A 15888-nucleotide genomic window follows, 5' to 3' on the forward strand; every position below is an offset into this window, starting at 1 on the left:
CAGTAAACTTGGTTATACAGAAGACTTTCGGAAGGATACAGTATGATGTTAAGGCTTGAGCGATGAACGCACTCGTAGTTCCGTGGAGTAGTAAACGATAGGTAGGACTAACAAATTCTTATTGTAATGATCCGAGTCGAGAAAATGAGATTATTACTGAAAGAAGGTGAAAAGGAGATCTGTATAGATTTCGGTATCATTACTGGGCCCAAAGGGTTATGGACGCATTTATGCGGAAAAGGTGAGCCTAGAGATAGCATATGAAGGGCATGTGGGGACGATCTTGTGCATTACTTTGCAAGGCTTTCTTGTCTAATACAAAAAAAAATCGATAACAATCACGAAATAAATTGATTCAATTAATTTTTTTTTATTGAAACTGCTTCAATAACGAAAATGATAACACCATCGTTCTTGAAAAAAGTAATTGAAAATTTTTTCACAACAAAATGCATATTCAATAAAAAAAATTATTGAATATTTTGAAATTATCAATTGATCTAAGTAAAAAAATGATTGAAATATTTGAAAATTTCAATTAAGTTTTAAATTGATCCAATTAAAAATTGATAGAAATTTAAAAAAATTAAAATATTTAAGATTCGATTAAAAAATGATTGAATCAAATAATTTTATAACTGAACATCACACAGTTTTAAATCGCGATTGTTAATCAATAATTTAATCAATTAATTTTTTAATTCAAAACGATTTTATTTTCCATTAGATATTTAGTTGAAAATTTTTTTCGATTTTTTTTTTGTGCAGACAAGGGCAGCAGCAGTGTCCGAACGCCGTGCCGCTGTGCGACACATCTTTGAGGAAAAGCCTTTACATTGCAAAGAACCTTGAAAATATCGCCAGCATTTAAAGGGGATGTCGAGCATCCTAAGGGAACTTCTCATCCAAAAATACCTCCAAACAGATGTATTGACAGATTGGGACAATATGTGCTATGTTTTTAACAGAAGAGTTTGAGTCTGAAATTATTATTATTACAGACCAAGTATCTTGGGGCCGCCTCACCTCAATAAAGCTAACTACACTAATATTAAGCCCTATCGGGACAATACGGGACATATAAGAAAAGTCTTTGAGAGTAGAGAACGAATCTGATATTACTACAAGGAATCAAGGGCTTGGGATGGCAGATTCTCCAAAATCAGTTTTAAATGGAAGATCTTTGACAGTAGAGTACGAACCTGATATCAATATTAGGGACAAAGAATCCGAAAGAATGCCCTGCCTTTTTTCTAAAAAAATTTCCAAAAAGGACATGTGGGATGATCGAACCAATAAAAGACTTAAATTAAAGGTCTTTCGGGTCTAGAGTACTAGTCCGCCGTCTATTCCAAAAACTCAAAAGAACCAAACATGATGGATGAAGTGCGAATCCGATAATATAACTTGGGACTTAGAATCTGAGTGGCAACTCCACCCCATAAATAGACATGTCAGCCCAATGAGACTTTTTGGTGCCCAAATAAAAGGTCTGTGGAAGCACAATACGACTCAGATAACCAAATTTCGAACAAGTGGCTGAGAGTCGCCAACCCCACCAAAGGAACTAAACATACTTGGAATCAGACCATATTTCGATAAAATTGCTACGGGTTCATAAATAGTGCATTTTCAACGGATTTTGTCAAAATAGGGTTAATATACCAATCTTTGGTGGTGGGTATCCAAAGTTCAGCAGGGCCGGATCTCTTGAATCCACCACCATGGATTCCGCTTACAACGTACACGAATGAGATTAGTTGAAGGGCACAAATCAGCCAACAAGTTAAGCTTCTCGGGACCGTAGAAGACTTATCGGGTTATCGGCCTATTTAAGAGCTATATCGAGTTATAGGCTGATTTGGAGCTTACGCACTACGGCAGGATGGGGTTATAGGGAAACTATATCAATTTTCAGACTAGGTCATATTTACAACGATGTTGGAAGTCATGAAATAGTACTGCAAGATTTAAAACGATCCGGATAATAAGTGCGGCTAAAAAGTTAAGCTTCTTGGGACCGTAGAAGACTTATCGGGATATCGGCCTATATAAGAGCTATATCAAGTTAAAGGCTGATTTGGAGCTTACGCACAACGGCTGGATGGGTTTATAGGGAAACTACAATATATCAAGTTTCAGATTAGGTCATATTTACAACGATGTTGGAAGTCATGAAAATAGTACTACAAGATTTAAAACGATCCGGATAATAAGTGCGGCTTCTAGGATTTCACGAATTCAAATCGACATTTATCAATATGAATTATCCGCGAAAAATTCATTCGAGAGGAAATATGTACTCGTTCGAAATCGACCAATAATGTTAATATGATCAAGAATATATATATTCTTTATGGGGTCCAATGTTTACAAACGGAATGACTAGGTAAGTATACATCCTATAGTGGTGGGTATAAAAACGATAAACAAATCGATTAATGTGGGCCTGACAGGCATCCATGGTCATGAAAGCCTTGTTCCTTACACCAATGGCTTCATATATAATATAGCTTAACCGAACTTCTGATTCAAGGTCATGGTTTAATACTTTCCCTTAAAGTAAATAATTTCTAGTAAAAGATCTCCAGAGAAATCCCTAGTTTATTGCACCCTACCCTCTCAGAACACCAGTGTTGAAAAAATCTGCGAAATAGCTTCATGCAAAAGACATAGTCGTTGTAGTTATTTGCAATTGAATAATTTTCTTTGAAGGAAAATGTTCATTGCCTTCCTTTATTCACCTTACAGTAATGGCCCATCTCTAACATTCACACATACAATGCTCCTCTCTATGACGTTTAAGAAGAGGAACATAAAAGGAAAAAAAGAAATACAAACACAACCACATCCGTAACTGTGGTTCATTTCCGCATCCGTTTAAAATTAAGGCCAAACATCAGTGCTCACACTCAACTGATGTTACGGCTGAATGGGAACATTGGCGGAATGATTGACCAGCAAAAGTAGCGACTGAATAATCAACAGATAACCAAAATATTGCAATTATACCAGAAACAATTTAAATGAAGAATGGTATGAGGTAAAGATAGGCAGGAGTATCAGTGGTTGGGTTGTTTTGTATCTCCAGAAATATATCGATAACGCAAGAAGTCTTGCGAATTTTGGTTCCAGACATTCTAAAGTCTATTGGGCATCAAACTTTTAGCTGATCCCTGGTTGTGGTTATACCTAGTTAAGTCTGACCTACAAATAAGTAGTCACCAGTATGCTCTGCAATAATGCAGCTGCTTCTGATGGATTGCATTGCCCCAATTTTTGGAAAAGAGCCTAGTAATAGCTATTAACACCGCCTCCGGTAGTCAATATAGAAATTCAATTCAAAAAGACTATTTTAACAATACAAGTTAAACGTATCAAAAGGCAAGTTAATATTGTCAGAATGTATTAAGAAGTTCAAGTGAAGAAGTTGTTTGAAGGCAAGCACTGTGGTGTACGCCAACAGGGACGACCAAAACTGATGTAAAGATCAAGTGGCGAAAGACATCTCGACACTATGTGTCAGAGGTTGGAGAAGAAGAGCAGAAGTTCGAGGCACTTGGAAATATATTCAAAATTCGGCTAATGGGACAAATGTTCCGTCATAGCCAATTAAAGTAATACATTTCAACAAGAATTATACCCTCTAATTTTCCGAAGACATTTCCACTGCCGGACGGACATTGTTTGATTTTAGATGACAAAAATTTGATTTATAGGATGACGTGTTCGATATGTTACCAATTTGTTTGTTGGTATACAAATTACTTGAGGCCAAAACACTGACATTCAGACAGTAGAAATAGTCACTGCCATAACTGCATGTGGCTGTGTAATGTTTTTTTGGTCGAATGAACTTAAGTGGCGATATCGTAATTCGTAGTATTGTAATTTGTAGTGTGGTTTGGTTTGGATGCTTTAGCATTTCAATTTAATGTTTACTATGACTGTGCTAAGATAAATGCGGCATACATGGCAGGGAATTGGGAGTGCTAACGATGATATTATTAAGAGAGTGTATTTAGATGCAGCTTTCAATTTAAATAGCTTTAATTAAGCGCGTAAATGTCTCCTTAGCTTAAATGAGGAGATTCAATAAATCGAATATATCCCAAAACCTAGTTTCTAAATATTGAGAAACTTAAAAACAGCTTATTGTCATAAAAGTGTCTCTAAGGATAAGATTAAAATTAAATTTTTTCAAGAAATGAGATATTAAGGTAAGCATTCTTTAAATTTTTCAAGAAAACATTAAATATAAATTTCTCCTAAGACAAATATTTAATAAATTTTTTATTAAAGAATCTACTCTAGTTTGGATGGTTGTAAAGCACCATGATCCCTTTGACATCGCCCGCTGATGATCTAGTAAAATATCTGTGGTCCACCTATTGTTCAATCTCGGCCGTATCCAAAAGATGGCTTGTTTATGTACACAGCTGCAATAGACACCATTTGCTCCGCTGAATTTAATCCCCTTCGAATTTGTTATGGGACAAATTGCTAAGATCACTGCCGTGAGGATATGGGAGGCATCTCCTTACTCTAGCAGCGCTACGGGCACTGCATTTTTATACCCTCCACTAAAGGATGGTGCATACTAATGTCCTCATTCCGTTTGTAATGTTCAAATTTGCCTATGAACATTCCATTAAGGAACAGGGACAAACTTGTCACATATGATAAGAAACCTCATTTTTAAATCCGAGTCCGATCGGCGTGCCGCAGTGCGATAACTCTTCTGGGAGAAATTTTTACATGGCATAGGACCTCACAAATGTCGTCAGCTTTAGGAGGGGAAAACCAGCGGTCGAAATTTTTCTTGATGTTCTAGCCAGGATTCGATCCTAGGCGTTCCGCGTCATAGGCGAACATGCTAACCTCTGCGCTATGGTGGCCTCCGGAAAAAAGTGCAACATAAGGAGAATACAACAGGTACAGAGAACATGTTTTCTTGGCATAGGCGGACGGTGATAACCAAGCCCTCTAGGGCACTGAAACTATTTTAGACATACCGATAAAGTGCGACGCAGCCACTGCGGCTATGAGACTTTAGGCGAAGGGAGAATTGATAGAGGATGGTAGAAGATCATAGCATCTCGATATAATCGTGACGACGATAGGAAAATTAGAAGGCATGGAAGAGGTAAGATCGGAAACCATGGACGACACTTGAGGTCGACTGCGAGGCACTGCTACCAGTGGCACAGTCTTGGATTGACGGAACTATTGTATTTCCATCTGGAAGTACATGCTACACGGATGATTCAAAGCTGGAGGACAGTGGGACCTGGGCGTCCACATTGAGACGTGACGATTATACGATCCTGCAGGCTGAGATCGGGTGGATAACGGAATGCGTGAGGTTGTATGGTGTTAACGTGAGGACGTCGAGTGTGAACCTTTTGCTAATGTCGCTAGGGACAGTTTGGTGATTGCAGTTGTCGACAAGGGAGAAGAATACCTAGGAACAATTGGAGTGGGATAGTCAATGGACTGAAATCGATATACTACGATGTTCTTGCGGAATTTCCTGAGTCTCTCCCAGTTTGGGACTATACAGACTAATTACATTCGGGGATCAAAGCTCAATTGAAATGTTTCGTTGTGCGCTAAAAACGATTGGTGAGATCTGGTAAGATAAAGCACTAGGAAGGAAGATATTCCGTTTCGACCAATGGGGTATGCTTAAATACCAAGCATTTTCTCAGATCCTGAATCCATACTTGGAAGAGAAAGGGAATGTATTCCCATTCTTTCAACCACCGACTGGAAGATTGATAGATTGGATGAGGCTGATGGTGACCGGAGACATGCAGTATTCGTATTTAACTCCGGCTGTCTCGCCGACCCCAACAATTCTGAAGGAGTTGTATCCTATCCTGACAGTCTAAAGAAACAGTGGGGTTGGGGAATCAGAAGACGACTCAGCACTTGTTGCTGAACACTTGCCTGAGGAACTATCGACCACATCTCTAAGGTCTGGCGGATTGCAGGAGACTGAAAATCGACCTGCCACAATCGAACAGAAGGGGAAGGCATCAAAACGGGACCCGAGGTGAGTCATCCGGTTGCTCAAGGTGTGCGCCATCGGGAAAGGACGGAACTCAAAAAGTACTTCGTCAGCATCAGCTAGTGAAGCATCTAAGGAGGAATCATCCACACTGCAAGTGTCTAGTGTCCTGAGGAAGAGTGGTTCCATTGCACTCGCACCTGCCCCTGAATACGTACGGAAGCTCATCATAACAAGATTTAATGAATCTTGTGAAAATTAACTCCTGGCGGAATCAGAAGACGAGGATAACGCAATAGTGGTTGAAGTTCTGAATTCTGACTATGGTCTTCCTGATGGCAGGGGGATTTGACGTGGTTCTTATCCAGGAACCATGGATGTGTGGAGGAATATTTTGTGGATTAAGAATTCCGGGATTTAAACTTTTCTAGATATTACCTTTGTATTGGAATATATAAGTGGAAGAATATGCGATTGGGAAGGGCTGGATGACCACAGCTTCTCTGATCATCGTTATGACCACAGCTTCTATGATCATCGTTATATTAGTTTCAGCCTTGGAGAATATACTGAAGCAGTGGTTCTTGGCTAAACAGAAGAATGGCGGATTGGAATAAATTTCGGCACAAATTCCGCACAACTATCCCTTCTAAATCAGAAAAGGAAATGGAAACTACGGAGAATATAGACATAGTGGTCAAGCGGATCACGAAGGCCCTGAATGATTCGCTTGTGCCAGCATGCCTTAGTGCGAAGCCAAGGGGCAAACAGCGACCGCCATGGTGGACCCCAGAGTTGGTTGGTCTAAGGAAGGAGTGCAGAAAACAGAGCAAAAGCCAAAAGCCAAGAGCACCACACGATTGGGACATCTATAAGGCTGAGCTAAGAAAATATAAGGGCGAGCTGAGAAAGATTCAGAACAAATCCTGGGTAGAATTCTGCAGCTCTGTGGAGGATACATCTGAAGCCTCTAGGCTAAGGAAGATTCTGTCCTCGAGACCTATTACGGTGGGGTATATTCAGAAATCAGAGAATGTATGGACAATGTCTAGTGAGGAAACAATAGAACTACTCGTTGATACATATTTTCCAGGAAATTCTCCAATGGACAACGTGGCGTCAGAAGAGGTTGTCACTGATATGCATTCATCGCAGGCTATTAGGGTAATTGTGTCGGAGCCGAAAATCATTTGAGATTCCCTGGCTCAGGGAGATATACTCTGCTTGTATCAGAATGTCATCAATACCTATGGGATGGAGGGACACGAAGGTCATTTTGATTCCGAAAGCAGGAAAACCCTACCACACGAAGGCGAAAGATTTTCGATCGCTGAGTATTAGTCTGTCATGCTTTATGCTGAAGACTCTTGAGAGTTTGATAGAAACATATCTTAGGGCAAAGATCCATGGAGATCGCCTGTCGCGGCAGGAGCCGAAAATCATTTGGGATTCCCTGGCTCAGGGAGATATACTCTACTTGTGGGATGGAGGGAAACGAAGGTCATTTTGATTCCGAAAACAGGAAAACCCTACCAATCGAAGGCGAAAGATTTTCGACCTCTGAGTATTAGTCTGTCATCCTTTATGCTGAAGACTCTTGAGAGTTTGATAGAAACATTTCAGGGCAAAGATCCATGGAGATCGCCTGTCGCGGCAGCAGCCGAAAATCATTTGGGATTCCCTGGCTCAGGGAGATATACTCTACTTGTGGCATGGAGGGACACGAAGGTAATTTTGATTCCGAAAGCAAGAAAACCCTACCACACGAAGGCGAAAGATTTTCCACCTCTGAGTATTAGTCTGTCATCCTTTATGCTGAAGACTCTTGAGAGTTTGATAGAAACATATCTTAGGGCAAAGTTCCATGGAGATCGCCTGTCGCGGCAGCAGCATGCATATAGTAAAAGCAAATCCACTGAAACAGCCCTTCACGAACTAGTCGGCTACATAGAGGATTCTCTCGCTACCAATATACAATGGTAGCATTTCTTGACATTGAAGGTGCTTTCAGTAATATAAAACCGACGTCAATCATGAAGGAGTTGGTGTTTCTAGGCATCAACTCTACCGTAAGAAAGTTTATTAATAATTTACGGAAGACTTGGGATCTGTGGATCTAAAAAGATGGGTAAGCAGAGGAATACCTCAAGGAGGTGTACTGTTTCCTCTACTTTGGAATATAGCCATTAACAATATTTTATTGTCTCTGGAAAAAAGGCTTAAAAGTGGTCGCGTAAGCTGATGACGTGGCTCGTGATGACTCGACTTGCACAGATTTCTCAACAAGATGGCTGAACAGTTCAACCTGTTCTGAGAAGTTTAAACATTAGAATTAGAAGTTTAAACATTATTTTAAAAAAGTATAACAAGAACAATAAAAGATAATACTAAAATCAAAAATAAAGTTACTACTTGTACAACTTTCGCCGATATTTACATGACTTTTGTTGTATACGTTTTAATATTTCAAATTCATACACTTCCTTATTGCTTTTCAAGTATTACCACCTTATTTCTTTATTCAATTTTGCGTCACAAAGTGACCTTCATTCCATTAGACAATATAACCTTTAAAGGTTCACTAAATAGTGGCCTCACAAAACTTTTTTTCAAACAATTTGAACTAAGGTAAATTGCATTTGAACCATTCAGCCAATACCTGCTTTCAAAAAGGTAACAAATCTATTTTAGAAACACTTTGTGTACAATGACTTACCACCCACCAACAAAAGTTTGGTAATCAAAAATTCAATGATTGAAAACATGCACTCAACTTACCATCCTTTGCAGGAATTGGGTGGACTTTTGCAGTGTCCATGGCATTGAAAGCCATCAAGTTGTGCTTGCGGGCAACAATAGGGCCAACAGCACCAAGGACGCTATCTTTATTGTTGCTACTAGCTGAAATCATATTGGAAGGATCCAGAACTACTACAACATTACCACTATCACCAACACCACTGTACATATCAGCCACAAAAGGTATATCTAAGACATAGCAGAAAGGGGGAAGAGCATTAGTAGTCCACTTTGTAATGATAAAAATTCTACAAAATGATTTAAAGCTTAATTTCCTTTGGTCTACCTACCTGTGGCTTTGTTTGTCCTTTTCATTTCCATAATTTCATTATTTGGTATAAATTTGAATTTCCCACGAAATCCTTTGGCCGTTACATTCGAACTGCCATTGAATTCAATCAATAAATCCGGTCCCGTGCTCAGGATGTGACGAATGCCACTGGAAGAATTGCCACACAAGACATCAATGACTGCATTCATATTGGCCGATTCAGCATCGAAGATGGTTAGCTTGTCCAAATTGCATCTGTAAGGGGGTAATGCGAATGATTTAAATTTGAAATGCATTTGTGATAAGCAAATAGTTTCGCTTTACCTCTCTCCATCCATAGGTATTTGAAGTTCTTCGAAAATTAGCTCAACTCTTGTTTCTGGTCTGGTGAGGCAACAAAATAAATATAGAAAAAAAAGTTTTTTAATTAGTGTTTTAAATATTTCTAAAATAATAAGAAACTTTTGTGTATTCGTATCTTTGTTTGTTTTAATGGAATTCTTACCTTCCTATAAACTTAAACGAACATTTAATATGAGCCGGATATTTAGCCGGAAAACGAGGTGAGTGAAAATATTTCCAAATTTCCAATGATTTTGTCGATACATCTGGATTGGCAAAGAAGTAGTAATCACAATAGGTGCCTGGTATGAGACGGCCATCATTTTTAAAATTATCTGAGAAAGAAAGCGATAAAACTGTGATGTCAAATATTTTTCATAGTTTAACAGACCAATGTAGGGATCTAAAAATCAATTTCGATTAGTCGAATTTTTGTGTAAAAAAGTCGAAAAAAATCAAAAATTCGAATAAAGTCTGAAAAAGGCGAATTTTTTCCAAAAAAGTCGAAAACTAGTAAAAGGGCGTTAAGTTCGGCAAGGCCGAACTTTGAGTGCCCACCACCTCGGGTATATATGTAAACCACATTTCATCATAATTCGGTGAATAATGCATAACTTATGCCGCCACAGCAGCTATGTCGAAACATGATCCGATTTGGACCAAATTCGGCACGGATAAATGCACGTTTTATGAGCCCAAAAACCTTACGAGAGATCGGTCTATATGGCAGATATATCCAACTTAAAATCGATCAGGACCAAATTAAAGAAGGATGTCGAAGGACCTAACACAACTCGCTGTCCTAAATTTTTGCAAAATCGGGCAATAAATGCGCCTTTTATGGGCCCAAAACCTTATATCGAGAGGTCGGTCTATATGGCAGCTATATCCAAATCTGGACCGATCTGACGAATAATGTTGAAGGACCTTATCCAACTTTCTGTCCCAATTTTCGACGAAATCGGATAATAAATGAGTCACTTATGGGCCCATGACCTTAAATCGAGAGATCGGTCTATATGATAGCTATATCCAAATCTGGACCGATCGGGGCTATATTGAAGAACGCAACTCACTGTCTCAAATTTCATCAAAATCGGATAATAACTGTGGCTTTTATAGGCTAAGACTTTAAATCGGCGAATCGGTCTATATGGGGCCTATATCAAGATATAGTCCGATAAGGCCCATCTTCGAACTTAACTTGCTTTTGAAAAAAAAGGAGTATGTACAAATTTTCAGCTCAATATCTCTATTTTTGAAGACGGTAGCGTGATTTCAATAGACAGACGGACATACGGACGGACAAGGCTAGATTGTCTTAGATATTTATGTCGATCAAGAATATATATACTTTATGGGGTCGGAAATGGATAATTCGATGAGTTGAATGAATGAAACGGAATGACAAAATGAATAAACCCCCATCCTTCGGTGGTGTGTATGAAAATCGAAAATTCGTAAAAGTAAGAAAGTAGTCGCCACCTCGACTAAGGAGTTTTTTTGTTATGGTTGCAATATTTTAATCAACATCACCTATCACCAGAGAAAATTAGCGAAATGATATGCGACTAGGAAGTGTTGGATGTTCACAGCTTCTCTGATCATGGTCATATTAGTTTCAGCCTTGGAGAAAATACTGCAGAATTGGTCCCTCGGCTAAACAGAAGAAAGGTGGATTGGGATAGATTTCGGCATAAATTCTGCACGACTATCCCTTCTAGACAAGAAAAGGAAGTGAAAAGTGTAGAGGATATACACATAATGGTCAAGCAGATCACGAAGACCCTGAATGACTCACTTGTGTCAGCATGTTCCAATGGCAGGCCAAAGGGCAAACATCAAACATCCACCATGGTGGACCCCAAAGCTGGTTGGTCTAAGGAAGGGCTGCAGAAATCTCTTCAACAGGGCGAAAATGACAAGGGCTCTACACTATTGGGACGTCTATAAGGCTGAGCTATGAAATTACAAGGGGTAGCTGTTAATGGCTCAGAACAAATCCTGGTTGGAATTCTGCAGCTCCGTGGAGGACACGTTTAAAGTCTCTAGGCTAAAGAAGATCCTATCCTTGAGACCTATTACGGTGGGATATATTCAGAAGTCAGGGAATGCATAGACAATGTCTAGTGAGGCAACACTAGAACTATTCGTTGACACACACTTTCCGGGAAAATCTACAACGAACAACGTTGCTCTAGAAGAGGTTGTCACTGGTATGCATTTGTCGGAGGTTACTGAAAAAATTGTGTCTGAGCCGAAAATCCTTTGGTCGATAAGAAGTTCCTACTTCTTTAAGTCCCCAGGCCACGATAATGTATCACCGTTTGAATTACAAGCTGTGTCTGACAGACTGGTTTCTTGGCTCAGGGAGATATACTCTGCTGGCATCAGCATGTCATATATACCTGTGGGATGGTGAGATGCGAAGGTCATTTTCATTCCGAAAGCAGGAAAACCTTACCACACGAAGTCGAAAGATTTTCGTCCTTTAAGTCTGACATCCTTTATATTGAGGTCTCTTGAGAGGTTGATAGAAACATATTTTAGGGCAAAGATGCCTGTGCAAGGCAGAAACAGTTATTTCCAGCAGGATACACATGATACCTTTAGTGGCACCTGTCTCCTAGCGTTTTGCTAAACAGGAAGTTTAACTTCAAATCCAACATCTTGGAAATGGCAAGAAAGGCAACTCTTGCCCTATACACTTGAAAGAAAGCTATTGGCAAAAGTTGGAGGTTTAAACCACGTGTCATGCATTGGGTGAATACTTTTGCCAAAGCTGTGAGGACGTCGAGGAAGAAGATACTATAGAACATCTGCTGTGTGTATGTCCCGCACTGGCAGTGAGATGGAGTTCCACTTAAGTTGAGATTTCATTTCTTTGAGAACTTGTCTGATTTAGCGGATGTGAACATTCACAAGTTATTGGGCTTTTTAAAGCGATCTGGATGGTTCAACGATAAGAACTAGAAATTATCTTTCTCTCCTATTCCTGTGACATCACAATGGACAAAAACGTCCGAGTGAGTCTGATGGTCTCGATGTTCACGATCTCAAGACCTCAGCTCAAACAATTTCAAATGTCAAAAAGATGTCTCTACCCGTTCTCACACTGCATATGTTTTACTAGTTTTTTTTTTTTTTTATTTTCTCCCACTGTGCGACGCTCCCTTGGTATAGGCTTGCTGTTTCTATTTGAGCCGTTCGCTGGATGTCCTACTTTATATCATAGTACCCATAATAGGTTCAGAGCAGAGTTTAGAGCAGAAAGGCCGTAAGGCTTATAGGTCTGTAGGGCTGCTATGTCACATAACTTGCCTTGCCTTGGCTTGGGTATAAATACCATCCTTGCCTTCCGCCGAATTTTTGGAGTATATGCAAGACCTAGGCACTGTGTGAAAATAGCGGCCAGATAGGTCGCGAGATAATCAGGTCCGGGTGAATTAAAAGATTGGAAGGTCCTTAAAGCTTTCTTTACCATAAATTCTTCGATCAACCTAATTCTTCCAAGATTTCGTTGTCTCCGTGAGTCCCGTGGTATTCTGTGGAAAATGCATTTTCATCAAAAGCCCCAACTTGTTCTCCATTGTCTTTGCTCGCACTCCCATGTCCTCTACTAACGTTTCAGTTTGGAAATGGGTTTTTGAGAAAAACTTTTTTCATCTGAGCGGCGTTATTGATGCTATCGACCTGTTCGCAGAAAAGCTTTCCCAACAAACTCCAATTAACTACCACGTTTTAACAACGTGCTCTTGCGAACTTCTTACGCAATGATGCGAATCGCCCCGGTCATCCAGGGTTTTTCTTGGATTGATTTTCTTTCTCGGAGAGGAAAACTAGCCTCGAATGACTATTGCAGTTATAATCCTGTTGACATTGTAGTCAGAGTCTTCTGAACTTGGACAATCTAAGGTATCTTACCCAAATCTTTCTCTGAGAAGTCTTTCGAATTTTGTCCAGTTGGTGTCCAACTTATTACAGAAGCTTATAGGATTTGGCGCTGGTCGTGCAATTCTAAACCTAATATAGCAATGCTCCCAAAAGGTCCAGGGAGACCCTCCAATCTTGCTTAGGTTTCAGATCAACCCTGTCTTAAAGCTGTATTTTTCCCAATGCATGTGTTTTTGTGTAATGGCAGATCTTTTGCCTACACAATTACACTACTCTGATGGTGTATACAAGATTGTGTGCATTTGTTGGAAGTTGTATTCATTGCTTCGAACGCTAGACAGAGGCTGCGGCACTCGCTGTTGCTACGTGTGCCCTGTATGTCTTTAAAGCAAATGTAAGATTTTTATACCCTCCACCATAAGATGGGGGGTATACTAATTTCGTCATTCTGATTGTAACTACTCGAAATATTCGTCTGAGACCCCATAAAGTATATATATTCTTGATCGTCGTGAAATTTTATGTCGATCTAGCCATGTCCGTCCGTCTGTCGGTCCGTCCGTCTGTCTGTCGAAAGCACGCTAACTTCCGAAGGAGTAAAGCTAGCCGCTTGAAATTTTGCACAAATACTTCTTATTAGTGTAGGTCAGTTGGTATTGTAAATGGGCCATATCGGTCCATGTTTTGATATAGCTGCCATATAAACCGATCTTGGGTCTTGACTTCTTGAGCCTCTAGAGTGCGCAATTCTTATCCGATTGGAATGAAATTTTGCACTACGTGTTTTGTAATGATATCCAACAACTGTGCCAACTATGGTTCAAATCTTTTCATAACCTGATATAGCTGCCATATAAACCGATCTGGGGTCTTGACTTCTTGATCCTTTAGAGGGCGCAATTCTTATCCGATTTGAATGAAATTTTGAACGACGTGTTTTGTTACGATATCCAACAACTGTGCCAAGTATGGTTCAAATCGGTCCATAACCTTATACAGCTGTCATATAAACCGATCTTGGGTCTTGACTTCTTGAGCTTCTAGAGGGCGCAATTTCTCTCCGATTTGGCTGAAATTTCGCAAGACATTTTTTATTGTTACTTTCAACAACTATGTCAAATAAAGTGCAAGTCGGTTCATAACCTGATATAGCTGCCATATAAACCGATCTGGGATCTTGACTTCTTGAGCCTCTAGAGGTCGCAATTATTATCCGATTTGCCTGAAATTTTGTACGACGGATTCTCTCATGACCATTAACATACCTGTTTATTATGGTCTGAATCGGTCTATAGCCCGATACAGCTCCCATATAAATCGATCTCTCTATTTTACTTCTTGAGCCCACAAAGGGCGCAATTCTTATTCGAATTGGCTGACATTTTACACAGGTCTCTAACATAGAATTTAATTGTGGTCCAAACTGGACCATATCTTGATATCGCTTCAATAGCAGAGCAAATCTTTTCTTATATCCATTTTTTGCCTAAGAAGAGATGCCGGGAAAAGATGCCGGGAAAAGAACTCAACAAATGCGCTCCATGGTGGAGGGTATATAAGATTCGGCCCGGCCGAACTTAGCACGCTTTTACTTGTTTATAATATCTTTGATTTTAACCCTCATATTATCCGCATAAAGGCACACCGGTAGCCGAGTTGGTAGCGTGCTCGGATTGCCAGTGCGGATCACAATGGACTAAAAGTGTCCAAGTGAGTTTTTAATGGACTGCCAATTTTACCTAAACTGATCATTAACCGATACCTATTGTCCGGTCAAAGGTTTTTGGTAGGTGGTTGAGCTGCTTAGAGAAATGATTCCTTATTTTTAGATTGGTCAACATGTCCTCTTGGAATGTTTCACAAAGTGGAACACCTAACATTAATTTGTAAGTCGTTTACGCTTTATTAACCTTCTTTTACTCTCCGTACACTTTCAACTGATCATTTATAAAATATCGTCCTCTTCTTTTCACTTTTAGCTTGCCCTGTGTTAACCTCTTACTTACCCTTTTTCAAAAATCGATATTCTGCAGTGACATTCAAATTCCAGTCTTCATTGATTTTTTGTGGAGCACTTTCCTCAGCTGCTGCTGCTGCTTCTGCCACACTTACTGCTGGCTTGGGAGGTTTGCTATTAAAGCGTAAACGCAAAGCGAATATTTTGCCTGAACTATAAATAAATTCGTGAGGTGATAAATCATTAACGTTCATGAGGGTCGTCGTGGTGGAAGCGTTGGCAATCGATGTCACATTGGGAAGTGAGCCAATATTCGATATGCCATGTGGGCTGGACACATTGGCTACCGCAATGCTTTCATTTGTCCCAGTGCTGTTGTTACTACTGGCGCTTGTTATGGCCGGAGATGGTTGTTGGTTGGCCACTGAGGTTTGGGGTATGCTGTAATTGCAGAATACGTACTCGGGCATAGTGGTATTCTCGACAACCGCTTCACGTAGATATGGAAAAATTTCTATGTAATCCAAACAGCTGCACAGATTGGGAACGGAAGAAGAGAAGAAGAAGAAGAAGTGGAAAGTCTTATGCAATTTAGATCAAACGGAAGTGGAC

The 15888-nt window shown here is 39.8% G+C and overlaps 1 protein-coding gene across 1 annotated transcript in view; it reads right to left on the reverse strand.

Annotated features, from left to right (window-relative positions):
- Positions 1-247: 247 nt before the first annotated feature.
- The window catches only part of LOC106083112 (uncharacterized), a 32420-nt gene continuing 16779 nt past the window's right edge, over positions 248-15888 (reverse strand). Inside the window, exons 3-8 of the mRNA XM_059361441.1 lie at positions 15326-15807; positions 9589-9760; positions 9408-9467; positions 9103-9338; positions 8792-9001; positions 248-312 (exon numbers count right to left, since the gene is read on the reverse strand). Coding sequence (XP_059217424.1) covers positions 248-312; positions 8792-9001; positions 9103-9338; positions 9408-9467; positions 9589-9760; positions 15326-15807 — 1225 coding nt within the window. The remainder of the gene's footprint in view (positions 313-8791; positions 9002-9102; positions 9339-9407; positions 9468-9588; positions 9761-15325; positions 15808-15888) is intronic.

The sequence above is a fragment of the Stomoxys calcitrans genome, chromosome 2 (genome assembly GCF_963082655.1).
Source record: "Stomoxys calcitrans chromosome 2, idStoCalc2.1, whole genome shotgun sequence".
Classification (NCBI taxonomy): Eukaryota; Metazoa; Arthropoda; class Insecta; order Diptera; family Muscidae; genus Stomoxys; species Stomoxys calcitrans.